The 21,656-nt window shown below is 34.9% G+C and overlaps 1 protein-coding gene across 1 annotated transcript in view; it reads right to left on the reverse strand.

Moving 5' to 3' along the window:
- The window catches only part of RASA1 (RAS p21 protein activator 1), a 109,286-nt gene that overhangs the window by 50,205 nt on the left and 37,425 nt on the right, over positions 1-21,656 (reverse strand). Inside the window, exons 2-4 of the mRNA XM_072736858.1 lie at positions 4,061-4,213; positions 2,935-3,070; positions 2,281-2,351 (exon numbers count right to left, since the gene is read on the reverse strand). Of these exons, the coding sequence (XP_072592959.1) occupies positions 2,281-2,351; positions 2,935-3,070; positions 4,061-4,213 (360 nt within the window). The remainder of the gene's footprint in view (positions 1-2,280; positions 2,352-2,934; positions 3,071-4,060; positions 4,214-21,656) is intronic.

The raw sequence follows: 21,656 nt of genomic DNA on the forward strand, positions 1-21,656 counted from the left end.
ACCAGTAGTTGTCAGTTCTGAAGGTCTCTCAGGAATCTCTTATATACCTAAAAACTGATCCTCTGATAGGCTTTTATTTACAGTGAATTTTATCTATTGATATTTACCATATTAGAATTTAAAATGTTCTTAAATGTTTACTAATTTCTTAAAAAATAATATACCTCATCACACATAACATAAAGAATATGAAAAATTATTTTTTACAAGTTTAGTGTGAATAATATTGTTTTACATTTTTGCAAATCTCAACATCTGGCTTAACTGCAAACTGCTAGATTCTTCTCCTTCTACATCCCATATACTGTTTTACATTTTTTTGTTCAAAGCATATGAAAAAAAATCTGGATAGCCAAAATTATGTAGTTGTGAAAGGAATGAGTATTTTAATAGCCTCTCAGATAACTACAGATATTCTATGATATTACACCAAAAACTCAACAATTGGTACTTGGAAGGTTAGTCGTAACATGGAATCTATACCAATGAACTTTCCGTACCCCATTTCAGTAACATCTATTTATCCATAGACCTTTACCGAGGCATAATTCTTTAACAGCGTGCATTGATCATTTAAAAAATACTGATTCACTGAGCTGATCATCCAGATGTAAATACATTTTACACAATCAAAACATCACATTCTTTAGCATCTCTACCAATCTCATCAGAAAAATCAGGAAGTATGTGGGAAGCTATCAAACTCCTGATAGCAGATACAGGATTTCCAAAATTCTCATTTTTGCTTGCAAGCTCAAATTTTGTCATCGGCAACAAATATCACCAGTTATTCTCCCTAATGTAACATAATAGATTTACTCTTAAAAAAAAAAAAAAAAAAACAGATACTCTAGACTGAATAACCATAGTTTGCCTGTCATTCTCTTAAGTACAAAGGGTGTGCACAAAGGCAGAAGCTAGCTCAGTTCTCAACTCACTGCTTTCCTCAAGACAAGGACCTGGGGTACGCAATGAAGATACTTTGTGTGTACTTTACATTTCGTCACACTGAAGATTAAAAATGTATTCACCACACAGAATATTAAAAGAGTTTAGATTTTGGAAGAAAAAAAAACACCTTTTTACAGTCTTATCAAGAAAAATATGAAAATATGAGGGGAAACTGGTTGGTACTATTTCTCCAAGTATGTGGCTGTAAAGAACACTGTATACTTTGGTGCCACTGCACTGCCTTGATTTGTGCTAACGCACTAACAATTTTACTGCTTGATATTTTTGTCCCATCAGTGTAAATGGCACAGTGAAAAAGGCAAATTCTATGGTAGTCTTATTAAGAATAGTTTTGCTCTCATGAATCCTCTAAATGGATCTCAAGGATCTCCAAGCTTACATGGACCACACTTTGAGAACTGCTGTCCTAGATGATACACTAGGAATTTACAAGTTATTCAAAATTCCTGAATTGGTAGCTCACCACTGTTCTTTTTTATTGTATACATTTCATTCCTTCTCTTTCTTTCACTGGCTTTTCCTGATTAGATCACAAATAAAGGTATGCCAATAAAAACTAAATGAAAAGTTGTTACTTCATGCACAATCATATAAAAATGGAATCCTTATTCTGAGATTCCAGATAGTTGAATCTTTGTTTTTTAAAATATCCTATTTCCAGAAATTTCAGTAACCTCCCCCCAGTTACTGTTTTTTAAATGCTGCTGTTGACTTCAGTGAGAAGCTGTACACTTAGAATCAGTAAACATTTTACCAGTAAGAAAATTTTCTATTGCAAGGTTAAATAGCTTATAGAAAGGAACTGATAATTTGATAATTAATCAAACACCAGATTATATAAAAATAATAAAAACAAGTTATATATCAAATTATATAAAAAATAATTTTTAAAAATTATCATGTTCTGTAGTTCAATGCCATACTTAAACTATTCACTCATCATGTAAACAGAAGTTCAGTCATCATTTAGGTACAAATTACAGTTGAGACATAAATGCCACATAGTAATTAAAATTAAAATAAAGAATATAACAATTATCTTTACTTTGTCAGAGACAGTCTAATAAAAACTGAATTTATTTCACCTGCCATCTTCACTGTGGCCACTCTGATCCAAATCCATTCTCTGAACAAATAAGCCAAACACAGGAGTACAGAAACAATGAACTCCATATTTAAGTCACTTTCACCTTGTCGCATGCTATTTCCTCAAATTCCAAAACCTTCCTAGTCCAAGAGTAGCAAGTTTTCAAAGTCTGTCAAATGCCTATTTCAAATGCCTACAAATGAGACTATGTTATAAAATACCTTATTTCATCAGTGTCTGGAACCTTTGTATAAGGTAGAATGGCTCGGACACGCCTTCTATCTTCTACTGGCTAGGAATCATAAAAAAATAAATAAATTTTACAAAAGATAAACTCTTTATGTCAAAGTCAAATCAGGTATGTTCACATCAAGTTAAAACCAACAAAAATCCACATTATAAACACCAGAGGATCCTTCAAATTATTCTTTAGTAAGGTTTAAATACTCAAAGCCTAGAAATACTTGTCTTGTTTCAGTTTTTTCTTTAAAGAAATGCTTTTAATGGTATAACCAATGTTTTTATCAAGTAGTATGAATAACCACTTGATTTTAAATGAACTATGTGGAACACATAAATTAACCTTTCTCTAATGATGTATAGGCATTTCAGAATCTTGCAGCAACTTCAGGATTACCTATGCTATCAGTCATTACTCTTCATTCACTTAAAAATATTTGTTAAGGTATCACCATATGATATTGTAAAAAAAAAAAAAAAGGCAACTTAAATAGAAAATTACAGAGAATTTTTCTTTTTTTAAGAGGGAATCGGTTTTGCTCACAGTACAACCAGAATTAAGAAACTGAACAAGAGCTAACCTCATTAGTAAAGTGAAATAATAAATTTTTGAAAATTATTAAAGTTTTACTTGCCTCTGGTGGTGCAACTGGATAAAGCAATTTTTCTCCTTTAAGCAAACAGGAAACATGACTGTAATAACCTATTAGGTCTGACAATGAAGAAAAACGTCTTCCACCAATGTAGTAATCTCCACACATAGCAATAATCCTATTTGTACAGGAAAAGACATACAGTATAACAAAAACCTATAGAGCCAATTTTGAAGACCAATTTCTAAAGAAATTATAAATCCCTAATTTTCATACTGTTTTCAACTATATCTTTGCATTACAATAATACCATTTATTAATATTTATGCCAATGCAAATTTACCTGAGGTTATTTCTTCAAAAAAAAATGTGTATATATGATATGAAATACATTATGTGACTACAAACCAAACCCCATTACATAACTCACTGCAATATTTATAAATCTATCCTCATATACCTCTGCTCACTTTTCATATTTAAGGCTGAATAGCAATTTTAGTAAGTTTTCTCTGGCTAAGAGTAGCTCACAGATCTCAAAATACTTAGAGGATTATAATTTTACATTCTATGTGTGGTATAAAATGCTCTTAAAATTTATTTTAAGATCTGAAAGTCAAGGGTATACAAACATTTTATCAGTTAACATTATAGGCAGCATATGATTTTTTCAATGTCTCCCATAAAAATGAAATTAAAGACATTAACATAGGGACATGTATTTATATAGACTTTGATATCTGTACTTGAAAAAATGCATACCTTTGACATGAATGTTTATAAAGAATTTCAGAACAGCAAAGCAAAATGAATTAAAGAAAAAGCATACATCTTGACTCTTAAATACTATTTCCTATAATTTATTACTTTGTAGTCTAAAAATATACATTTCATTTCTGCTTTACCGTTCAAAGTTCCTCCATAGCTCTTTATACTTTAAAAGTGATCATTATTTTTGAGATTGGCACAGTAATGCCCAATGTTTTTAAACCAAAAAAGCATTCAATTATCTACTCTATATCACCTGATTAAGTCACTTAATTGAAAACAAATCACTTTCCCCATCATTTAAATATGAGCGAATCATTCACCTTCATTAAGGCAGATATATTTAAGAACAGCAAAGTACACTATATTATCTAGCCTCATATTAGAAATAAATACTTACCTAAAATGGTTGACAACACTTGTCTGGCTAAGAAATGAAAGCACAAAGGACCCTGGCCTCCGATCACTCTCTCTTATAAGGTAACTGCCGGACTTCCCTGCCTGCCTTAGGCGTTCTTCTGCTATAGTTCTATCAAGTTTTCCATGATACCACCTATAGGGAAAAAAATTGACATTAGAATACAAATAGCAACCATAAAATTACTATTGGTAGTTGAAAACTTACCACTAGAGGTTTTAAATACCTAAATGTAACTTAAACATTTACCCTTTACTCTGCATTGGTTATTCCAGTTTTAACTCAATTGTTTTTAACTTCTCACTCTCTCAAAAAAAAATTCATTTACTCAGTTTCTAATTTGTTCTATAAGATCAGGGCTAATCATCTCACATATAAACTTCTTCCATGTCTGTCCATCTGTCTCCCTCCAGGATTGTCTACCTCATGAAGATATAAACACTTATAACAGTCAAATCTTTATTTAGAAAAATTAGAATATGATAGACAATGGAAACAATTACTATCTCTCTACATACTAAGGAACCTAAGCATATAACTATCACTTGACATAACAAGCAAAATACATGGTACCTGAAAGAAAATAAAACTATTCCATTTCAGTGTCTGTGCTCTAGAACAGGAAAATAGAATGACACTGTTGAAAGACTACTGTTCTAATTTCCTATTTCGACATGCAGCTGATTATTTCCACTACTCCATAACCACACATATGACCTTAATTCCTCACATGTATTTAACAAACATGTAGGAAATAAATAAAACCTTTGTTCCTTTAACTTTCCTATTCTGAAATTAAATATATTCTACCTACCATGCTACTAGATAATCTGCTTAAATGACTGGCTATAAATCTAGCATCACCCACGCTACCAATTTATGCCTATAAAAGACTCATAGATTGATATAAACAGAAGCATAATTAGAAATGTAGGGATCTCTGGGTGGCGCAGCGGTTTAGCGCCTGCCTTTGGCTCAGGGCGTGATCCCGGGGGACCTGGGATCGAATCCCGCGTCAGGCTCCCGGTGCATGGAGCCTGCTTCTCCCTCTGCCTATGTCTCTGCCTCTCTCTCTCTCTCTCTCTCTCTCTCTCAATCTGTGTGTGTGTGTGTGTGTGTGTGTGTGTGTGTGTGTGACTATCGTAAATAAAAAATAAAAAATAAAAATTTAAAAAAAGAAATGTATTAGAATTTTCACATGGCCATGGTAATAGTTCTACAAAATAATTGTTATGAAATATTTTTACACCTTCCATATGTTAGTCATCCAAAGTCATCTTGATACTTGTAGTCTCTTTTGAAACACTCAGGAAAACAATAAAACATTCATATTGTACTGATATATTTAATATCTAAAGAGAAGTCAATAGTCAAAACCATTACAGTCCTGTGACTATTTTTATAATAGTCCTATTTTTGTAGGCTTGTTGTAAGGAAGGCTAACTACTCTAGACTCATTAGTTTATTTTTTAAAAAAAGCTTAAAACTTATCAAATGAATTTTCAATTTTCTTTTAAAAAAACAACCCAGGGGATCCCTGGGTGGCACAGCGGCTTGGCGCCTGCCTTTGGCCCAGGGCGCGATCCTGGAGACCCGGGATCGAATCCCACATCGGGCTCCCGGTGCATGGAGCCTGCTTCTCCCTCTGCCTATGTCTCTGCCTCTCTCTCTCTCTGACTATCATAAATAAATAAATAAATAAATAAATAAATAAATAAATAAATAGATAGATAGATAGATAAATAAATAAAAAAAAACCAACCCATTTATTTGAAGTCTATGCAGAAGACAAATAAAATAATAAAAAACTTAATCATGAAGCTAGTTTTAACTTAATAGGAAGAACATAATTATAAATTGTATTAGAGAAAGGAGGCAAAGAATAAACACTGCATTCTTCTAAAATTCTAATCTCAGTTCAATCATGTATTTGAGGCTACTGACAAGTAAATTCAACTTTCAAGAGCTATTTTTTTTAATCTAAAAGGAAAAGTTTAGACTAATGATGATTAAAAGTTCCTTGAAAAGCTAAAATTTAACCATACATGATCACGACAAAATTTATTTAGAGGGCACCTGAGTGGCTCAGTCAGGTAAGTGTCTGCCTTCAACACAGGTAAGTGATCTCAGGGTCCTGGGATCAAGCCCCACAGCAGGCTCCCTGCTCACCAGGGGAGTGTCTGTTTCTCCCTCTTCCTTTGCCCCTACACCTGCTTGTGATCCCCCCCCCTCAAATAAATAAAAAATAAAATAAAGAGATTTTAAAAGTCATCATTTAAAAAAATTTATTTAGAAGTTTATTTTGTCATGAAAATACATGGGACATGTCCTTAGAACATGAAATTGGTACATTCTTTATTACCTAAAGCAATGAAGCTATCCCACGGGGCAGATTTACACACTGAAAAGACAAAAATTAAAAACAATTATAAGCAGAGCACCTGGGTGGCTCAGTTAGTTAAGAGGCTGCCTTCCTTCTGTTCAGGTCATGATCCCACAGTCCTGGGATGGAGCCACATCAGGCTCTCTGCTCAGCAGGGAAGTCTGCTTCTCCCTCTCTCTCTGCGCCTTCCCCCAATTGTGCTATCACTCACTCACTCTCTTTCAAAAAAAAAAAAAAATCCTTAAAAAAAAAACAAGTATAGGGCAGACCCGGTGGCTCAGCGGTTTAGTGCTGCCTTCAGCCCAGGGTGTGATCCTGGAAACCCAGGATCGAGTCCCACATCAGGCTCCCGGCATGGAGCCTGCTTCTCCCTCTGCCTGTCTGTCTGTCTGTCTCTCTTTCTCTCTAATAAATAAATAAATAAATAATCTTAAAAAAAAAACCAATTATAAGCAAAACTCCTATTTTTATATAGTTTATATTTGTTAAAATTTCGGTTGTTTTGCCCAAAATGTCTTGATTAAAACATTTTAATCTCCTTCATCTTGTGAACCCACCATGAGGTGATACACAAGGCTTGAGGTGTTACACAATTACTAATTCATAAAAATACTTGACTAAAATCTTTTACTACTATATAAAAGTATATTTGTGATTTTGTTTTTAGATCTATGTACTTTCTGTAAGATTATGGCATTAACACAGATATTCAGTTTAAGACAAACATTATCTTAAACAATTTTGTTTCTTGAATACTAATAATTCCCTTTATGCCAAAAGCTCAGGAAGCTTCAAATACATGATGCAAAATATGTCAATTCATTATTATTTTTTTTAATTGTTAAATAAATAAAGAGAATCAGACCTGTAAATACAGAGAACTAATGGATGCCAAAGCAGAGAGGAGTGGGGGGGATGGGCAAAATGGGTGAAAGGAGGTGAGAGATACAGGCTTTGGGTTTGAAATGAGTAAGTCGGGATCCCTGGGTGGCGCAGGGGTTTGGCGCCTGCCTTTGGCCCAGGGCGCGATCCTGGAGACCCAGGATCGAATCCCACGTCAGGCTCCCGGTGCATGGAGCCTGCTTCTCCCTCTGCCTGTGTCTCTGCCTCTCTCTCTCTATGACTATCATAAATAAATAAGAAAAAAAAAAAAAAAAAAAAAAAAGAAATGAGTAAGTCATGAGAACAAAAGGCACACTATAATTAATATAGTCAATAATATTGTGGGATCCCTGGGTGGCGCAGCGGTTTAGCGCCTGCCTTTGGCCCAGGGCGCGATCCTGGAGACCCGGGATCGAATCCCACGTCGGGCTCCCGGTGCATGGAGCCTGCTTCTCCCTCTGCCTATGTCTCTGCCTCTCTTTCTCTCTTTCTGTGTGACTATCATAAATAAATAAAAAAAAAATTAAAATATTGTAATAGCAATCTATGATGATAGATGGTAGCTACACTTAAGATGAACACAACATACTGTATAATTGTCAAGTCACTAAGTTGTATACTTGAAACTAATATAATGTGTGTCAACTACAGTAAAAGAAAAAGTCATTGATTATGATTATAAATAGAAAATAAGTTATCCAGTAACAGCCTGGATGAGCATATATGTAGTTGAGTTGGATACTCTAAGTGTTGAAATTCCATTGTTAAAACCCACCTGCTGTTCTACAAAAAACAAACCAACAAAACTGAATTGTCTTAATCAAAACCCATACTTTCTTGAATTATCTTTATTGTTTATTTGAAATTAAGGTAAATCATACTAACAAGAATATTTTAAATGTACCTGCACAGCTATTTTAAAGCTATTATTGAAGAATAAAAAGCACTTCAAAAAAGCGGTTACAACATGCAATCTTTTTCCCATTTAAAAACTTGGGAAAAAAAATCAGTATCAGGCTAGGTAAAATAATAATTTTATTATAAATGTATATAGTATCACAATATGTAGCTAAAACAAATATTTTATAAATGGATCACAATTCCAATGTGATATGATTTGATTAAAGTACTTCAGCTTTATAGAACCTAAGCTCTACATCCACAGAGCACTGGTCCTTCGGTCTTTAAAACAATGTCTCTCAACACCTTTTTTTTAACCCATGAAATTTTGATAAACATAAAATTTCACCTACCAGGAAATCCAGAATACTTAAGCTGTCACATTCTCACAGAGAAGCATTATAGATTCTATTTAACCCCGAGTCAAAAAAAATGCTATCTACTTTCATTTTCTGAAATTTGTAATAAAATTCATTTTATATAAAAAAACAACGTGTATGAGGATCCCTGGGTGGCTCAGGAGTTTGGCGCCTGCCTTCGGCCTGGGACGTGAACCTGGAGTCCCGGGATCGAGTCCCACGTAGGGCTCCCTGCATGGGGCCTGCTTCTTCCTCTGCCTGGGTCTCTGCATCTCTCTCTCTCTCTCTCTGTCTCTCATGAATAAATAAATAAAATACTTTTAAAAAAATGTGTAATATGGCTTTCCAAAACATACCCCCATACCAAAGATGTGAACCCACTAGAGGATATGTGCCCCTAGTGGATATTGGTTTAAGATCCATTTTACAAAAATGCTACATTTTCTGACTGTACACGGTAGAAATATTACAAGGAAATAAAAAAAATCTATTTAATCATTCCCACTATTTCTTAACAATCTTTACAATCAAAGTCTTATATCTTGGTAAGGGTAGTTTCGCTGGTGATTGTTTTCAAATAAGTTTTAAAAAATGTGAATCTGGAATATCTCTAAGGAACGCAGAATAACTAACTGGTATTGTATTGGAGTATGAGGATATTCTGAGTGGAACACGAGATTACCGAATATATATGGGCACCATTACCTAATGTAAATTTGTTACTCTACTTACTACATTTATGGCAAATTTTAACTTACAGAATATACCTGGCACATAGTAATATTAATTTTAAAAGCATTTGTTGAGGGATGCCTGAGTGGCTCAGTGGTTAAGCGTCTGCCTTTGACTCAGGTCATGATCCCGGGGTCTTGGGACTAAGTTCTGCATCAGGTTCCCCACAGGGAGGCTGCTTCTCCCTCTGCCTATGTCTCTGCCTCTATCTCTGTGTCTCTTATGAATAAATAACTAAAATATTTTAAAAATAAAATAAGAAAAGCATTTGCTGAATGAAGAAAGAAGTATCAAATCATAAACCATAATGTTGGGGAAATAAATTTTTTTTTTTCTTCAATGTTCATAGTAAGTTAAGTCCTGATCTTTGAAGACTGCCAGCTAGGTCTAAAATGAATATGAAAATAATTTAGACCAAGGGAGCTCAAAGAAAGATGGCTACACTGACACCTCCTAAACATGTTCAGGAGAGACTAAACCAACTGGAAAGATGAAGACTTACCAGAAACCTCCATGATTCTGGTCAAGCCTCTACATTTTGTTACTTATTACTATCAGTTAAGAAATATGGAAAACAATTTTCATCTAACCTCAGAATAAATTACAGATTTGTCCTAAACTCCTTCAAAGAAAAATATAAAAATGAAAAACTACTACCTAGGCTATAATTGCATAATGGTTAAGTAAAGACTCTGGAGCCACCCTGCTCCTGATTGAATTGTAGCTCTGCCACCAGACTATACAAGTGTGGGCAAATGACTTAATTTCTGAGCCTCAGTTTTCTCCTCTATAAAAGGCATATAATAACAACATCTACCTCATAGTAGGTTGGCTTGATATTAGATGAAATAATACATATAAAATTATATATATACATATAAAAGACTATGAGACTGATTAATACAATTTCATCAGTGAAAATCCCAAATTTTATGACTCTGGTATATGGATAATTAATTTGTAGATCACATAAGCTCCAGTTATCTTCCTATTTTCCAGTCTTGTTTCACCTTCCAGCTAATTTGGGGAAGAGAACACAATGTCTCTGCAAAAGTCTTATTTTTTTTTTAATTTTTATTTATGTATTATAGTCACAGAGAGAGAGAGAGAGGCAGAGACACAGGCAGAGGGAGAAGCAGGCTCCATGCACCGGGAGCCCGATGTGGGACTCGATCCCGGGTCTCCAGGATCGTGCCCTGGGCCAAAGACAGGCGCCAAACCGCTGCGCCACCCAGGGATCCCCAAAAGTCTTATTTTTAAGAGAAAATTTCTTCTCCCAAAATTCCTTTTCTGAACATTACAGATCATACATGTTAAGTGGCACTGGAGATGCCACTGTATTCATAAACTAGAAATTCTTCCATTTCTCCTGGCAACTCCAGGAGAAAACCTGCAGATAGCCCCATTCTTTCTCCAGTGGATATATTCTCTGGAGGGATGACAAAGAAAATATGCATTTGGGATACTGTGATTTAAACTTTGCTAATGTAGCATTTTAATAGTAAAGTATCTAATGTCCTCCTATTTAAAAGTAAAGTACCTCTCTCTTTTTCTCTTTCTTTTAAGGAGGTAGGGAAAAGAAAACAGCAGGAAATTTAATAAGTAATATATTTTTCTCGGCTAGCTTTGTAATTTTTTGTTGAGAAATCTTTTCCCCAGTTTTTATTTAAATTCCAGTTAGTTAACATACAGTGTAATATTAGTTTCAGGTATACAATATAGCAATCTAAGACCTCCATACATCACCTGGTGCTCAGCACAAGTACCTTCCTTCATCTCCACCACCTATTTCAGCCATCCCACCCATTCCCTGGCTCGCCTCCCCTCTGACAACCATCAGTTTGTTCTCTATAGTTAAGTCTGTTTCTTGGTTTTTCTCTCTTTTTCTCCCCTACATTCCTTTGTTTTGTTTTTTAAAGTTGAGAAATCTTACAGGCAGATACAGAGCTGATTTCATCAGAAACTACATAATCAGTTTATCTAAGATAACATGCCATACAAGATGATACTATATATTTCAAGAGTCAACAATAAAAGAGACAAGTTGGACACGTTGCAGGAAACAATTTACTTTAAAACTTGGAATCACCTGAATTGTTTTTATAAACTTATGTTGTGTATCAGTAGAGGACATTTGATGGGCCTTATAGGAGCTTTTGTGCTCTTTAGTTTGTCTTTCTTAATCAGGAAAAATAATACAGAAACCTATGCAATGAGAAAACCAGCTGGTGTGAAGAAAGACACTTCAAATTATACAATTACTTGATACTAACTTGACATTCCTCTATGGAAACTGTCTACTACAGTAGAAAATAATTAAAACAGTGTCACCATCAACATACTTCCTTCTAAAAAGCAAACTACATTCAAGTTCCCAGTTCACTTTTACTTTCCACAATGCTCTTCCTCTCAATTATGTCACTGACAGACACCAAAGTCCTTCCTGAGAAATGTATCTGCATGTATCCTATCGCAAGAAATCCCTTCTGTCACCTAGTCACCTGGGATACTGTGTGCCTGATCATACTACGAACTCCTAAAGTGTTTTCTGTAATTCTCAAAGATGCTAATCAGATTTTCTTACATGCTTGTCCTTTTATCAATTGAACTGGTTATTTCAAGATGGTATGATATATTAAAAAAAAATTTGCTAAAACTAGTATTCATCTCTTAAAGCCCCCATTTTTCCTTTCAACAGACTTCTTACAGTCACTGAGTCTGGGCCGATGATTAAGAATAACAAACTGACTTTTTAAAGTGAATGAAAAGTAAAGAAATCATGCTTTACACTGAGAGACTTTACTTGGTCCTTTTTTTCATATTACTATGCACAGACATTAAAATTTAGTCACTAATAAATTCATTTGAAAAACCACTGGACTAATAAGCATAAGGCCCCTCAAATGCCTTCTACCCTAGTCCAACTACATCACTTAAAACTTGAGAAAAAATGCTTATGTATACAGTAGGTATATGTAATACTTATGTGCATATATGTTAGGTACCTTGAGTATATTTGTGCATTGAGGCAAATATCCTGTTTGCATATTTAGTTATATGTTTCAGATCTAATTAGCTCAAATCAAGAGTAGAAAATCTATTTCCTTTTATTCATAAAAATACATATTTACAGAGTCCAAAAGAGTTAATTCCTGGGAGTACTTCTAAAGAAAAGCACTGCCATGTGATCTACCCACCAACAATTTAGTCTGCTAAAAGACTAATATATGGAAGATGGGGACCAACACACAATGCTTACACAGGCAAAAGCTTATTTATATTAAAAGGCACTCAACCAAGATAGCCTCATTCTCATCACCCTTAACTCCCATTACCCTAGGTAACAGTGAAGAGCAGAAAAAGCCACACCCTCCCCAAAAACGTTATGCACCAATCATATGAGAGAGAGAGAGAGAGAGAGAGAGAGAGAGAGAGAGAGAGAAGAAGAAGAAGAAGAAGAAGAAGAAGAAGAAAAAGAAGAGAGAGAAGAGAAGAGAAAAGAGAAGAGAAGAGAAGAGAAGAGAAGAGAAGAGAAGAGAAGAGAAGGGAAGAGGAGAGGAGAGGAGAGGAGAGGAGAGGAGAGGAGAGGAGAGGAGAGGAGAGGAGAGGAGAGGAGAGGAGAGGAGAGGAGAGAGGAGAGAGGGAAGGAAGGAGAGAGGGAAATGAGGAAAGAGAAAGAAACGAAAGAGGAAGAAATGAAAAAGCACAATATCTTCTAGCAGGAAGCTAATATCAATTCCTACCTCTATGGTCAATCACTTCTATCTGTGTAATTTCATTTCTCAAAAACTACCAATTCTTAGAACCTTAACAATTACAGTGTCATAAAAGTAACTGAGCACATGAAAAACAGGAGGAAATGACTTGTAGCCACCTTGCTGCAACAGAGTTGTAAATCACCTTTATGTAAAAAGAAACACTGTTTCTTTAGTTTCACAATGTTCATTCTAAAACTTTGAAGGAAATAGTGATTCAGTGGCTATCTGTTTCAACCAAAATATTTCTTAACCTGTATTTTAATTTTTTTTATTTATTTATGATAGTCACAGAGAGAGAGAGAGAGGCAGAGACACAGGCAGAGGGAGAAGCAGGCTCCATGCACCGGGAGCCCAACGTGGGATTCGATCCCGGGTCTCCAGGATCGCGCCCTGGGCCAAAGGCAGGTGCCAAACCGCTGCACCACTCAGGGTTCCCCTTAACCTGTATTTTAAAATATATCTTTAAAACACTGAATCTGAAGGTTAAAAGCAAACTTAGTTCTAACATTGCCTTTTAACTTAGTCCATCTCCAACAAACAATGGCCAACCATGGTGCTACATAGAAAACAAGTTAATGCTAATGAACACCATGACACAGAAATTTATGATCTAGTGGAGAATATAGATAAAACAAGCAACTGCAATCTGGTCCAGTAAGTATCAGAATGTGAGGGCACAGAGAAAAGCAGCAGTCTTAGGATTTTAGAATACGCTTCCTAAAAACACGGATGGCTAAACAAAACTTAAAAGATGAATAGCAAATGATTCAGAGAAAGCAAGGGACTGAAAAAGTGAGAAAGTTTCATTAGGCAGAGGGAAAAGTATAGGCAAAGAAAAGTTTACATACAGATATAAAAACATAAGAATACTTCAAACTTTCAAAATATTGCTTACACATCAAATTCTTAGCAGAAAAAATGTAAAGAATATATGCTTTAAAATTAGACTAGACTTACAACCTTACTTGCTGAACTTCTTTCAGTTCCTCAAACAGAAATATACCTCAAAGAACATTTTAAAAGTTCAAGATATTCTAAGTTCTATTCTCTAATCAGGTCCCAGACATAACCCTGAGAGGTTGGGGGGGGGGGGGGGGGACATTAATACCGTATCTCAAAATTCTCCACAATGTGTCCATTTATTCCCCTACAAACCCCTATATCTTGACCAAATTACATTTATTCATTCAACAAGTACTTTTTAAGCACTTGTTTTAGGCACTCCCTCTCTGTGCTTTCTCAAGGTCTCTTTCCTACGTAACTTTTTAAATAAATAAAGGTGGAAAGATTAAGCACTTTAGCCAAAGGCCATCCTAAAATTAAAGCATTTCCTGTAAGGTTTTTTATTTTTTCTCAGAGTTTTCTGTTCCCCATTATTCTTACTCACAGAATATTATTACTAATAATAATTAGTAATAATATTATTCAGTATCAGCTCAAACTATAACCTTCATGAGAATAATTTTCCAACTTCTTTTTATTAACCTGACTTTCTTCCTAAGTATCAGGCCTAAATTAACAAGTACCTGCTAAGAATCTTCAACTTAAGGGTGAATATAGCCAAATCTAAAATATTGGCAATTACCCCTACTAACACACACCCCCATTCTTCCTCTTTACTTCTCTATGCTGTTAATGATATCAGCATCGTTCCTAACCTTCAAACTCTCAACTTTCTTTCCTATCTCTCTAGCCATAATACTAGTGCCAACTTGTATACCGCCTCTCCAACATCACTAGCGTTACAATAGACAAATTATTCTCAAGTTTTCCATTCCCTCCTCCATTACTCTGGTTTAAGCCCTCTTCTCACACTGTTTCAACCCGTCCTACAACTGTGGAAAGATTCACTTTCCCAACAGGCTTTTCCTAAACCATGGGCTCAAACACTTCACTCTAATAACTCAAGTCTACAAATAGCTATGCATTACCAAATACCAGGTATAAACTATTCATTAATTCACTTAGCATTCAAAGGCCACCACAAAAGGCTCCAGTCTTTGAGAAAGAGAGGTACAGAATTTAGAGAAAAGAAAGACAAAAAACCAAAAAGGTTTAAATTTTAAATTATGTTTGTCATTATCAAACTTAACATTTGTCTGTTCCTCATCTAGAAATGAGAATAAGCTATCCGTTGACTTTTAAAATTTTTTCCACAACTATATTTTACATTTCTTTAAGTGCATTATGAAACCAAAAGGCCCTGAATGGCATGACCATGGTAACTGTCTAAAGAAAGAATTGTTTAGTATGGCCAGAACAGTGAGTGATACCTTACAGGGTGTTTGTTAAAGGCAGGAGAACCATAGCACAAGCTAATAATTATTCCTTATATTGGTTTTAAATTTATACCCTTCTAGCTTTGTTTTCAAATAAATAGATCTGGTCTCAAGGTATCTGTACCACTAAGAAATTAAACATTAATAGCTCTCTCAAATCTACCCACAAAAGTATCAGTAGATAGATTTGAACATCTACTATCCCAATATTTGCTAAATTTTAATGAATTACAGATAAATTGTCTAAGAAGCTATAGAAAATTTTGATTAAAATTTTGATTAAAATTTTGAACTTTTGGGATGCCTGGGTAGCTCAGCGGTTGAGTACCTGCCTTCGGCCCAGGGCATGATCCTCAAGTCCCGGGATCAAGTCCAACATGGGGCTCCCTGCGAGGAGCCTGCTTCTCTCTCTCTGCCTATGTCTCTGCCTCTCTCTGTATCTCTCATGAATAAATAAAATATTTTTTAAAAAAATTTTTCGATCTTTCATTAACAGAAATCAAAGGATTAACCCACATATTGACTTATAAAAATTAGGGGGGGTTCTTTGACCTAGAGTGCATTCTATTTTATATCAAAATTGTTAAGCCAGACAAATAACCATAATTGCTGGGAAGTATTTAATTTGCTTCATTACTAATGGAAAACAAAGCTGTCATTCTCAAGTTGCTTATTTACTAGTACATAAAATACAACAATGGCAAAAACAATTCTTCAATCCTCTCCCATATGAAGCATTCTAACATGAAATAACAAACAGGACTCTACAGTTGGCCCCTGAATAATGCAAGGTTAGAGGCGTACTAACCTCATACAGTGCAAAATCTGTAACTTTTGACACTCGCAACAAATAATAAATAAATAGTCTACTTTCCACTGGGAAGTCTTACTGATAACATAAACAGTCAATTTACAAATATTGCATATGTTATATGTGTTCTACATTGTATTCTTACAATTAAAAAATGTTAAGAAAATCACAGGGAAGAGAAAAAAACATTTACTATACTGCATTGAAAAGTCACATGTTAGAGGACCTGTGGAGCTCAAATCTGTGTTGTTCAAGTGTCAACTGTACTTATTCCAGATTGAGATGTTTTCTGAAAACCCCGGATGATAGTTTACCTCTTTTAAAACCCTAGATTTTTTAAAAGGAAGCTTTTGCTTGTTGGCCATTAATAAGAACTGCAATATAATTCTGTACTTATCTATGAACACGGTGTTCCCTCACCTGGACACTCCAAGCACCCTTACTCTGAATTACCATAATATCTATCATCTATACAACTTGCTGAAACTCAAAGATGCTGATTTGGAAGTTGCCTGTTTGGCAGCCATCCCATTCAGGGAAAACACACCCCCTCTCTGGGAGGTCTTTCTTCCTCAATTTTAACAACATGGTTTCTAAGGAAGCTTTCATTTTCTTTGAAGAACTTGGCTTAGTCAAAATTCATCACTCCATGGTAAGTACCTGAACCAAGCAGAATCAAACTCTTTTCAAGTACTCTGTTCTCGCTCGAACTAAAAAAGAGTCAGTCTTTCTCTGATAGCATAAACTACAGGATGCACGGTCAAAGGGTGAGGAGCAGGTTGTATGTTTGCTAAACTTCCCATCACTTGGAAGAACCAGTCTATAATAAGAAAAAATGAAACTGACAGGACTAAACAAATACAAAGATGGAAATGGAGACTCATGGGGTGCCTGGATGGCTCAGTCAGTTAAGTGTCCAACTCTTGATTTTGTCTCGGGCCATGATCTCAGGGTTTTGAGATTGAGCCCCACATTGGGGTCTGCACTGGATGTGGAGCCTGCTTAGGATTCTCTCTCTTCCTTTCTTGAGAAGAGAAGAGAAAAAGAGAGTCATGACTGTGTTCAAATCCCTGATTCCAGTTCTCTCTGAGATCTCAGTAACAAGCCTACCCTTCCCTTTGTTTAGCTGTTCATCTCATCCTTTTTTATTACCTATACACCAGCTATTGGTCTCTATGTCCTTTCACATGTTTTCACATGTTTTTTTTTTTTTAAGATTTTATTTATTCATTCATGAGAGACAGAGAGAGAAAGAGACACAGGCACAGGCAGAGGGAGAAGCCGGCTCCACGTAGGGAACCCGACATGGGACTCGATCCAGGGTCTCCAGGTTCACACTGGGCTGAAGGTGGTGCTAAACCGCTGAGCCACCTGGGCTGCCCCTTTCACATGTTTTTTAAAAAACTACAGCACCAAATTTGTTTATGTGGGTTATATATATCAACATTAGCAGTATTAGAAACAAAACTGAGAACCTTATCTGGATATTCATATCTGTTTCTACATTTAATTAGTTGCTGCTACTGCTTTCCTTCATAGTATATGCAGATTGTTACTTAAGATAGTTACTTAAAGGTTAGATGAATATAGTATCTAACCATACCTATAAATGTTTCATACTCTGCTAGGTTAAAATCCACTGCTCTATCATTTACTCGTGTATATTTTGTAGCATCATGCAATAGTCATTTGACAATACTGATTCAATGGCCTATGACAATCTTTCAAGTTTTAACATTTTATAATACCAAAAATCACATTCTTTATAACACCACTAGACAGAAAACACACTTGGGGGGGATTGTCCAAACTATATACATTTGGCCCTTGACTGGCTGCTGGGAGATAACCTCTAAGCCTTTTCAATACCTGCTCAAAAAGAGTGTCTTAGTTTACTAAGAACCTTGGGCTATACCAGATTATTTATGATAACATACTGATTTCTGGTGGGGATCCTAGACTCAAACTGATGGAGTAACTAAGATCAGCCACAGGGGGGCTCCAGACCTATTATAGGACCAACTCTTAAAACTTCTGGACACTAAGACTCTGGTGAAGAAAAAAAAAAAAAAAAAAAAGACTCTGGTGAGCTTTCTTGATTGACATCTGGTATTTGTCACACAGCAGTTGGGAGAATTAAGCAGGTCTGTGTGACTCCAGCAAGAGAGGAAATTAGAAGCCTGCATCTAGTCTCTTCTTGACTCTGCTGTATTCACTTTCTTCCTTTGCTGATTTTAATCCATATCCTTTTGTATAATAATTGGTTACTGTGAGTCTAACAGTTTTGACGAGTTCTGTTAGTCCTTCTAGAAAATCACTGAACTGGAGGGTGGTTTAAGGGACCTCAAACAACAACCATCAATATCATCAGAAAAGTCATTAAGTATTTCGGAAGTTCTCAAATTTAAAGATAGAAGGTTCTTAAAATCCTAACTTTTATTTAAAAGCTCAAATTTTGCTTGAAAGCACCAAATATTGTCAGTTATTTTCCGTAAAGTGACAGGCTCGTTTTGTTCTTTTTCAAGAAAAATGTCTGTTAAATATTCAAATCTGAATTACCATAGTCTATTATTCTTTATAGCAAAAATAGTGTGCCATAAAAGCAGCATCTAGTTAAGCTCCTAAGTCAATCACACAACCGTTTTCCCCAAGACAATGTACTCAGGAATACAGTATTATGTGTGTACTGATGAATACATATTATGTATATTTTCCATTTCACCACACAAAATATTAAAAAGACAAACTCTCAAGGACAGCAGCTTAAAATAATTCTTACTGCTGCATCAAGGTATTCTTAATTGAAACTGGTTTTCTTTTTTTCTACCAGTGTCTGGCAATGACAAACACAATGACTTAAACTAGTACAGTATGGTGCCACTGCATGAAATGACTTTAAAATACCACAAGTTTTACCTCCCAGTGCACCACTGTGCCAACATCAACAAAGTGGAAACAGAAATAGGAGTTTAGTATTATGAAAACCATTTTAACTTTACAGACCTCTTGAAACGGTCTCCAGCCTACCCTCCAGGTAGGGTTCAGAACTAATACCCAGTCGAAGTAGACTAGAAGAGGCTATCAATCCCAGGGAAGATATTCCAATCTCTTTCACAAACAACTTCAGCTCTTATACAGAAGACAAGGCCATCACCAGCATAACCAAAATCTTGATTAATTTCTATATCTTTATGCGAAGATCACCCAGCCTCCATTTCTTATACATGGTTGTCATTGTTTATAAATAAGATCAACTCTATTATCAAGTACCTTATTTCCAAATAACTTATTAATTCAAACATTATTATATTTTACTGACGTGCTTCAAATGTTTTAACTTCCAGCTTTGACATCTTTCTTCTGCTTACTAATATTTTGATGATCAACTGTTTTCTCTTTAGATTATTAATTTTTCCTTAGTTGAATCACAGGCTTCTGGGATTCCTTAAAATTCTTTTAAAATTCCTCAGTTTCTACTTAACAATTTGCTATATTCTTTACCTTTAACATATTTTAGCTGTTATTAAGTCTTACTTACTGATAACTTTAAGTTATGCACAGAGAAATGAACTTCAAGCCAGCTAACATGTAAATTTTCAAAATCAATCAATCCTTGACATTACTTGACATAGCAAACAACATAAGTCTTCCCTCTAGTCAAAACACTATATACACCTGCTTCCTATTCTTCCCTCTAAAGCTTTTCCTCAAGGTACCCAACTAGCAACAATATCTTTCAACTACTATGCACACACACAAAAATAAATAAATAAAAAAATACTATGCACACATCAATTCCAGAAAAGGCTTTTATTACATATAAAAATGTAATATAAAGTGGGAGGCACAGCACAAAAAGTATTCAATAAATAGTTCTACAATAATCAATTAAATGTTTGGAAATAACTTAGATTCCCCAAAATAACAAAATAAATGCCAGATAAATTATTTAAAAAATGAAACTATGAAAACTATAGATTTATATATATGAATCTAGATAGATGACAATCTGTGCTTAGAAGCCAAAAAAGAAAAAAATACACACAAAGATGACAGAGATTTTATTCCACAAAAAAATTGAATACGTCAAAATAAAAGTAAAGTATTAAATGCACACAAATGCTCAAATAACCCACAAGGATTATCATAGTAGCTGTATACAATATCATGATTATATAAAACTGAATTATTTAATGGCTAGAGGACTAAATAAATTAGGTACATCCAATAGCACACTATGTTGCTATTTAAAAGAATTCACAAAAAATCTCTGAGTCCTATTAAAACCACCCTATTTAAAATTACACCTTCCATTCTGGCACCACCAGTACCCCTTTTATTATTATTATTTTTTAAGATTTTATTTATTCATTCATGAGAGACAGAGAAGGAGAGAGAGGCAGAGACACAGGCAAAGGGAGAAGCAGGATCCATGCAGGGAGCCTGACGTGGGACTCGATCCCCGGGACTCCAGGATCAGGCCCTGGGCTGAAGGCAGCGCTGAACCGCTGAGCCACCCGGGCCGCCCAATACCCCTTTAAGTGAGCAACATTTTCTTCTTTTTTTGTCTTAGCACTTATTACCTCTAGCATTTTGCACAATTTATTACTTTGTCTTTCTACTCCTGGCAAAATATAACCTCCAAAGGGGAAGCCATCTTCATCTGTTTATTTATTTGTTCTAAATCATCCAGAACAGTGTTTGGTAAAGAGACAGGTTCTGAAAAAAAATTTACCATTAAATAATAAACATACGAAAAAGTGGTAAATGGTTGACCTTAGAAAGTATAATTAGGGAACCTAAAGCCTGTAATAGAAAAATTTTATCCCTTATTTATTTACATTTATTTTTATTGAAGTATAGGTTGACAAACTTGAGATGTATAGCAGTGATTCAACAACACTATACATTATGCTGTGCTTACCGCAAATGTACCTACCATCTCTTATCATACAATGTTTTTTAGAATATCACAGACTGTGTTCCCTATGCTGTACCTTTCATCTCTGTGACATTGATTTCATAACTGAAAGCCTGTATTTCCAAACTCCTCTTCACTCATTTTGCACTGCCCCTCTGCCAACTACCATTTTGTTCTCTGTATTTATGGATCTGCTTCTACCTTTGTTATTTCTTTGTTCATGTGTTTTGTTTTTTATATTCTACTTATTAGTCTTTCTCTTTTCATATTTCTCTTATACATACTTAATTTTTCCCCACATGCAAACATAAACTGCCTATTGGAAAACTTCATAATCTTAACACTCATACTAATCATATATATATATACACACATAACTCGTAACAATCACATATATGCATATATATAACATGCACTACACATATATTTATGAACAAATACACATATAAATAATAGCAATGGTAAAATAATGAGATTAAGGAGTTATAAAGGAGTGGAGACTTTCCTGTATTGTTTGGTTCTTGTTTATTTTACAAGAAGGATTCATCTAATA

This window comes from Vulpes vulpes, chromosome 14 (assembly GCF_048418805.1).
Source record: "Vulpes vulpes isolate BD-2025 chromosome 14, VulVul3, whole genome shotgun sequence".
NCBI classification, from domain to species: domain Eukaryota; kingdom Metazoa; phylum Chordata; class Mammalia; order Carnivora; family Canidae; genus Vulpes; species Vulpes vulpes.